The 8,449-nt window shown below is 51.9% G+C and overlaps 1 protein-coding gene across 1 annotated transcript; it reads left to right on the top strand.

Annotated features, from left to right (window-relative positions):
- The first annotated feature begins 809 nt into the window (after positions 1-809).
- Positions 810-6,190, top strand: CHST2 (carbohydrate sulfotransferase 2). The gene is made up of 2 exons (XM_027544145.1): positions 810-2,152; positions 2,258-6,190. The coding sequence occupies exon 2, from the start codon at positions 2,440-2,442 to the stop codon at positions 4,021-4,023; it is 1,584 nt and encodes a 527-aa protein (XP_027399946.1). The 5' UTR covers positions 810-2,152; positions 2,258-2,439; the 3' UTR covers positions 4,024-6,190.
- Positions 6,191-8,449: the final 2,259 nt, after the last annotated feature.

Raw genomic sequence — 8,449 nt, 5'->3', positions numbered from 1 at the left:
AAGTTCTTGGAACATTTTTCTACCCTGAAAATTCCTATGAATTAAGTCACTTTCTAAGACTCCTTGCACTTCAGTAAGTACTACAGTACTGATTCGTACTTCAGTAAAACTCACTGAAGAATAATGGCGCAAACAACAATATTTTAAATTTAGAAGTATCCTCTGGCCGAGAAAGGCTGCCCCACATAGTATAAAGATAAACGTGCAGCAATTTTGTCAAACTTTTAAAAACTCCATCACGACCGGAAGCAGCAAAATGCCTCCAGGAGATCAGTTACCAGCGGACTTTGAGCCTCAAGAACCTTCGGGATTCGGAGCGATTCAGCCCAGGGCTGAATCATTTGGGGATTAATCATTTGGGCATCTAACTCCTCATCACCATTCAAATACAGGAGGCTATTATAAGTGTCCCCATTTTGTGGCTGAAAGTCAGCTACGGCTTAGTCTCTGTTGGTAAGAGAAAGAGAGGGGGAAGGGGGCTGTTCCTCATTATCTAAAAAAAAAAAAAAAAGTACTAAACCTAAAATGATCTACTTTCAACAACTGCGTTTCCTTTAGGGTCAAATCTTTTGATCGCGTCTCTAAAAACCAAGAAGCAAAACAAGTATTTTTGTAAATTGGAACAAATAGTCACCCCACGACCCCCTATCACCCCAGTTCTCGAGGACATCAATCACAGCGGGCGCGTCATTACGAGCGGAGATGCCGAGGGCGTCTGCTGGGGGCGTAATAAAACCAGAGAGGCCCTCTCCATAGTTAGAGGAAAGCGCGGAGAAGACGCCCCGCCGGCACACTCCACTGGAAAACTGAAGCTTCTTCTTTGACCCCGGGGCCAGAAAGATTTATTACTTCCTTGGTGAGGGAGAAGCCTCAGGCCAGATGAAATGGGCGCGCCGGGAGTGGGAAGCCCGAGAGCGGTGCTCGGCGTCCTCGGTGCGCTCCGAGGCGCGGGTGCGTCCTGGGTTCCTACCGGGAGCCGGCGGCGCCGACCCGGGCGGGGCAGAGCGGAGTGGGAAGCCACTGGGGGATTTCTGCCCAAACTTTGTCACCAACTCTTTCCGAGAGCAAAAATGTGCGGCTGAGCCCGGCAGCAGCACACACAAGAATCCAAGTTTCCCAGAGGTCCGGGCGCCCAAAGCGCTCCGAACCCCGCATCCGTACCCTGGTGCGTGGAGCTAGGATGGCTACGGCCTCAGCCGAGCGTATGGAGGCCCAAGCGACGCCGCTGTAAATCGGGCCCCGCATCTTCAACCCCCAAGGCGGCGACTGGAGCTGGGCGCTGCGAGGGGGCGGGCGGCACGGCGAAGGGGAGGAGCCGCAGCGACAGACGGCGGCGCGCACCAACCCGGCGCGGGCTGACAGGAGCCGCGCAGAGGCTGGCCCGAGCGCGTTGCAGCCGCTCGGCGTAGGGAGAGGCGCGTAGCTGCATCCTCCTGGGCGCTGCTTTCGCGCGGCGGCTGCTGCTGCGGCGGGGGTTTTCTCTGCCCGGATTCCTCGTTGGTCAGAAGAGCCTGGTGCCGGGGGCGGGACGGGCAAGACAGCGCTGCAGACCCCAGTTCCTTTGCCTAGAGCTGTGTGTATGTAGGGGGTTTCCGGGCCGGTCGGAGGCTGAGAAGCGGCGGGGGCTGCCGGCAATGCCCTCCCGGAGGGCATCCTCCTGGTGATGGAAGAAGCGGCTCCTGCCGCCGCGGCTGCAGGGTCGCGCTGCGCCCCATCTACCACCGCTAAACAGATGGGAAGATTCGGGGCGCAGAGACTGAGAGCAAGAGAGGCGGAGCTGCTTTGCCGTGAACCGGGTCCAGTATAAGCCCCCCCCGCCCCCATCTCCCTCGGCCAGCTTCACCCCCCAGAGCGAGGAAGGAAGCTACAGTCCCGAGAGGGCGGCGGAGACGGCGCTGGAGCCGGGCGCACTGAACTCGGCAGAGCACAGAGCAGGGCTGCGGGCCCTGTGAAAGTTTCCCTTCCCCAGCCGCAGGGCGTCCGCTGCCCAGAAAGTCTGCCCAAGGCTTGGGCTGCCAATTCGCGCGGCCCCCTCGGAGGCGCGGGGATCCCAGGCGGAAAACAGCTCTCGAGAAATCGAGGAACGAGTGACAGCAGGACTGAACGCCGGGCCGTGCTCCTGGGCCGCCCCGGGGCGCGCCCGCGGCTCCAGGTGAGCTGGGGAGCCAGGCAGACCGGAGGGTGGGCGTTACTTAGCGGGAGGAGGCGGCTGGCGGGAGAATTGGGGCGCACCGGCTTACTCCGCTTCCCCTCGCAGGTCCTTCTCGGAGCCGCTGCCATGGGAGAGCCAGTCTTGGGCGCCGGGGACCAGCCGCCGCTGCTGCCGCGCCCGCCTCGGAGCCGCGGCCCAAGTCCCAGCGCCCGAAGCGGGGCCGCTGAGTCCCCCTCCCGGGTTGCAGGGCCGCCTCCGCCGCGCTGCCGGCCCGGGTTGTGCCTGTGATGAGCCGCAGCCCGCCGCGAGCTCTACCCGCGGGCGCGCCCCTCGGGTTGCTCCCAGCCGCGCCCGCCGCCGGGCCGCGCGCCCTGCTCCCGCCGTGGCCCCGGCGCCTGGGTCGCCGCTGGCCTGCGTCCCCGCTCGGAATGAAGGTGTTCCGCAGGAAGGCGCTGGTGCTCTGCGCGGGCTACGCGCTGCTGCTGGTGCTCACCATGCTCAACCTCCTGGACTACAAGTGGCACAAGGAGCCGTTGCAGCAGTGCAGCCCCGACGGGTCGCTGGGTGCCGGGGCGGGGGCGGCTTCGGGCGGCTGGGGGCGTCCAGGACCTCCTCCAGCCGTGCCGCCCCGCGCACACACCCGCTTGGATCCCCGGACCCCATACCGCCCTCCCGTCGCCGCAGTCCAGGCAGCTCCGGCAGTCGCGGCCGGGGCGGCAAGGGCCGCAGCCCCTCCAGGTAATGGCACTCGGGGCGGCGGGGACAAGAGGCAGTTGGTGTACGTGTTCACCACGTGGCGCTCAGGCTCGTCCTTCTTCGGCGAGCTTTTCAACCAGAACCCCGAAGTGTTCTTCCTCTACGAGCCGGTGTGGCATGTGTGGCAGAAACTGTACCCAGGGGACGCCGTCTCCCTGCAAGGGGCGGCGCGGGACATGCTGAGCGCTCTCTACCGCTGCGACCTCTCGGTCTTCCAGCTGTACAGCCCCGCCGGCAGCGGGGGGCGCAACCTCACCACTCTGGGCATCTTCGGTGCGGCCACCAACAAGGTGGTGTGCTCCTCGCCGCTGTGCCCCGCCTACCGCAAGGAGGTCGTGGGACTGGTGGACGACCGCGTGTGCAAGAAGTGCCCGCCGCAGCGCCTGGCGCGCTTCGAGGAGGAGTGCCGCAAGTACCGCACGCTGGTCATCAAGGGCGTTCGGGTCTTCGACGTGGCGGTATTGGCGCCACTGTTGCGAGACCCGGCTCTGGACCTTAAGGTCATTCATCTGGTGCGGGACCCCCGCGCTGTGGCCAGCTCACGCATTCGCTCGCGCCACGGTCTCATCCGTGAAAGCCTGCAGGTGGTGCGCAGCCGGGACCCGCGAGCCCACCGCATGCCCTTCCTGGAGGCCCCCGGCCACAAACTGGGCGTCAAGAAGGAGAGCATGGGAGGGCCGGCAGACTACCACGCGCTTGGCGCCATGGAGGTCATCTGCAACAGCATGGCCAAGACACTGCAGACGGCCCTGCAGCCCCCTGACTGGCTGCAGGGCCATTACCTGGTGGTGCGGTACGAGGACTTGGTGGGAGACCCCGTCAAAACCCTGCGGAGGGTGTACGACTTTGTGGGGCTGTTGGTGAGCCCCGAAATGGAGCAGTTTGCACTCAACATGACTAGTGGCTCAGGCTCCTCCTCCAAGCCTTTTGTGGTGTCAGCCCGCAACGCCACACAGGCCGCCAACGCCTGGCGGACCGCCCTCACCTTCCAGCAGATCAAACAGGTGGAGGAGTTTTGCTACCAGCCCATGGCCGTGTTGGGCTACGAGCGGGTCAATAGCCCCGAGGAGGTCAAAGACCTCAGCAAGACCCTGCTCCGGAAACCCCGACTCTGAGAGGGGTTCCGGGGAGACCTGACTCCCTGTGGAGACACCCACAGAAGGATTGTGGTGTGTTTCAACAAAATCAGCCCAGATCCAAACTGAGGAAGCCCACATATTCTGTTATAGATACATAATATAAATACACAGGCACTTGCTGTCAATGTTTTGAGTCATGGAATTTCAAGAAATAGCCACAATGCACACACATCTCAGAAAAGGCGACTTGAAAGTTCTGACCACAGCTGCCCTTCTTCTCTCTCTCCTCTACCTTTTTCTTCCCCTTTCTTCCCCTCTTCCCTACCTGCCTTCCATTTTGAAGTGGGATGTTGATTAAATCAAGATCGGGTAACTGCAAATCTTGTTTACAAAATTTTCGTGGTATCTGTGAATGTGTAGAAGAGTCTTTGGATGTGGGGGGAGGGGTGGGTGGAGAAAGAGAAAGTGGTCCTGGAGTGAAAGCCCCATTGGGCATGCTAAACCAAGGAGGCATTCTTATAAAGTAGACTTATATGTAAAAAGCAAAGGTCATACATGAGTATTAATAAAGAAGAGAATAAATAATATTCTTTTTTAAAAAATATTTGCCTCCATTACTCTGGATTTACCTGTGTTCCTTGTCCTGTGCAGCTTCAGACAGAATCTGCTTCCCTTGTTCCCACCCTCTTTCCCCCCATCTGTTTCCTAGAAAACAGTTAAGATGGGTGGGAGCAGCCTCTGACTCCTTGATCCCTACCTTGGAGTTGTTTTCTCCCAGGTAAATTGTAGCCTGTCCAGTGCCCAGGAATGGGAACACATCTTCAAATTCTAAAGGCAAAAAACAAGCAGGGCAGTGGAGGAAAAAGCATGGCACTACTTTCCACTTGGGGCACAGAAAGGAAGAAGTAACCCCTTGAGGGTTTGAAGGCATTTGGTTTTGATTACCCTGGAGTTACACTGAGAAACCTTGAACCAGAGACCGATGTTTTGGTCTTAGAATTTTTTCTTAGAAGATAAGTATATAGTTCAAAAACCATCTGATGGTGTGAACACAAACCTCAAAAATTAGTGTGAATGTTTTGTTGGCAATGGTAGTCAACAAGTTCCTTGGTTAGAAAAGTGACGCAAGTATCTGAGTTTGGAGTGTTTCTGCCTCTGACACAGTCCACGGAGGCATATGAAAAGGGAAGTTTTTGATCTGAGAACTGTAAGGGCGCCCACAGGCTATCCCCCCTATTCCCGGCTTCCTAGCCAAATTAATGAAAAGAGAATGTGAATTAATAATAGTTTACTTAGGATGCCTGTGGGGCACATTGCTTTTCTTTATCATGTTTCCTGAAAGTAAAATTGTGAAGTAGCTAAATGTTCTGACATTATAAGGCTTCAACCAAGAGCTTCTTTTAGATATGAAAGCAAATTATGGGGAAGAAGAAATGAAAGTGAATTATGAGTTAGTAGGTTGGATTTTGGGATTTGGTATTTTCTAGGGGAAAAAAACCATTGCAGTTTTCCTGTAATGGTAATGGTGTTGCTGCCGTCCTGAGCCCATTTGTACTGAAGCATTCTGTAGAATGTTGTGTTATGATATAAAGTTATGAAGCCTAAATAGGAACCAGAGTGTAGTTATATATTACATTAAATACGGTACAAGTTCAAGTTCATCATAGCTATTTTACTGTAATTTATTGTGAGATTTGTGCAAGCCAATCTGTATAGGTTAAATGCTGAGGGTTTTATTTTAAGGAAAATAGAATGGAAAGGAATATGTACATGGGAAATACTTTAACCCAAGATGATTTTTAAGTATAATTTTCATTACAATGTGAAATCTATCTACACTGTTAATTCCGGGATGAAGCACAGAGGTTAAAAAAAGGATGTATTCAGCAGTTGATTTTATAACACATTCTAGAATGGATATTTCTTAATTTACTAAAATTGTTTATAGTGTTGTGTTTATTAAGCCAGATTACAGCTATAACACATTGATCATGGTTTCTATGATATTTTCATGGTAGCGCCTATGCTGAATTATCTTCAGCAGCAGTAGAATATTTGTAACAGCTTTAAGAATATTTTAAAAGTAAATGAACAAAATAAATATTAATGTTGGATGACTAGAGATGAAACAGGTTTAGCAGAAAATTAAGACAACATCATTAAAAAGCAACCGCTCTGAATAAAAGAACCATTTAAAAACAAATTTCATGTGGCATTAGAATCAACTCTTTTCACTTAATCACAGTAAAATTCATGCTTAGTTTTCGAGTGAAGCATTTTTAAGCAGTGGAATTCATTCTTCTCTCTGGACTTTGATTGTGTTAAAATGAAATCGCGATGTTTTTGGATCTTGCGTTTAAAAAATATGAGATGTCACGTAGAGGCTTGGCAGCCTGCAGCACATTCGTGGTCTCTGCTCAGATGAAATTTTGAGCTGAACACCAACAGTTCTCCCCTTGCTGTGCTTGAACGGAGCTTCTGCCTGTAATTTTCTTGTTTTGTAGCAGCTGCTTTGCTCCACTCTGCCGCTCTTGGGCTCTGTAATTTGACAGGGTGAATTGTTGCTCCTGGAGATTTATACCTCGCTGCATTCTAGGAAAGTGAGACAGGTGGTGTTCCTACTAAGAGCCGAGATCATCGTATTAGTGACATTCACCTTCCACAGGTCTGAGAAGGAGGGAAGCAGTTTTGGGCGTTAATCAGTCTTGGTCAGTCCCTGGTGCTCGCAATCTCATGTCACAACAGATTGCAACTAAGCTGGGACCATTTCTGAAGCAGCAAACGTGAAAGAGGTTCTTTTCACTGTTCTCAGCTTGGCAATAAGTCCATCAGCAGGAGGAGGTATTCTTCAGAGCAGGTTATCAGAGTGATTTTTATTTTCAAATTCTGTTCAACCCATAGCACACCTGACTTACCCCTTTGACTTTGGAATGCCTTTGCTAATTAGAAAGCTCTATTTGTAAAACGAAGTCTCCTTAGTGCATTTAGCCAACAAATATGAGTTTGGAAAAAGGCAGCAGCCCAGGCTGGGTGCTTGAGTTTCAAGGAGCTCAGAGGCACTCAAAGGCCTCATTCAGACTGACCCATGGGTACCTTGTGGGCGGGGACTGGGGCAAATCCTATTCCCTTCAATGTCTACTACACAGTGGGTACTTGATAAGTACTTACTGAGTGAAATATGTAACTATCCAATTTTGAAAGTGCTCAGAAGGGGAAGAGTGGGAAAATGAATTACCTGGAGAAAGTGCCAGGCTGTTCACCAAAGTTTGCTAAAGAGAGTGGATCTTAGGTTCTATTTAAATGTGAGGCATAGGCGCTAGGAACACTTTCAAGATTTCCTGGTTGTTGAGGGGCCCTGGGGGGCAGGGGGGTGTTGCTGTGTATAGACCAACATTTCCCTCTGATGAATTAGAATTTCTGAATGGGGAGAGAGAAAAGTTTCCAAATGAGGAATTCAACTTTTATTCTTCGTTTTTTCCATGAACAAGATAAAAGGCAGGGATCAGAACATATCTGCAGAATAAATGCTGCCCTGATACCTTAAGGGAGGGCTGGGATGTTGTTCATGATTGCAGAAGCCTGTGGTTTTTCTTTTTTTAATTGGAGTATAATTGCTTGACAATGTTGTGTTAGTTTCTGCTGTACAACAATGTCAATCAGCTATATGTATACATATATCCTCTCCCTCTTGAGGCTCCCTCCCACCACTGCCATCACACCTCTCTAGGTCATCACAGAGCCCCGAGCTGAGCTTCCTGTGCTATTCACCAGCTAGAAGCCTGTGACGTTTATTTCCGTCCTGAGTGCTGTGAATTTCACCCGGGCAGGGAATAGTTACTTGCAGGAATTGGGTCCTATTGTAGATGCTGGATGAGACAAAGGATGCCTGTCCCCATGCAGGCTGTGGCCAGTTCTGTCCAGGATTTCTGTTGCACACAGGAGAGTTGTGGCTGAATTTCCCTGTCTGAAATGAATGTAAATCTAAGTGAGGCCATTAAATGAATATACCCTGGGTCTGAGCAATGAAATAAAAATCTTGTTTGAAACCCAGTCTCTAGAGATGACTTCAGAAAGACTAAGAGGGAAGTAAGAAGGCGTGTCTTATCTGTAGTTGTGAATAAGGACAAGGTGTCACTTTTCAGCCTCCCCTGACCTCCTTCATCTCCCTCCCAACACATAGCACACATACCCTCCTGCACATACAAGTGTGTTTCTGCACTGTCTCGATGTCTGGAAGAGAGCATGCTTTTATTAACATACCAACAAATGGGCGTGTGGGGAGGGACACTTTTCTCAGGCCTCTGAGAGCGTGTGGGCGATGAATCTATCAGAGCTGGTGACAGTTCTGTGTCAGGATCCAAGGTGGACATGTAGAAAACAAAAGTTGCAATCTGAGGAATGATTTCAGCCATGTGATGAGATGTCCTGAGGTAAATGTACAGTCTATAGACCCCTTTGGTCA

Source organism: Bos indicus x Bos taurus, chromosome 1 (assembly GCF_003369695.1).
Source record: "Bos indicus x Bos taurus breed Angus x Brahman F1 hybrid chromosome 1, Bos_hybrid_MaternalHap_v2.0, whole genome shotgun sequence".
In the NCBI taxonomy this organism is placed as follows: Eukaryota; Metazoa; Chordata; class Mammalia; order Artiodactyla; family Bovidae; genus Bos; species Bos indicus x Bos taurus.
This window is presented reverse-complemented; position numbering and strand designations above follow the sequence as displayed.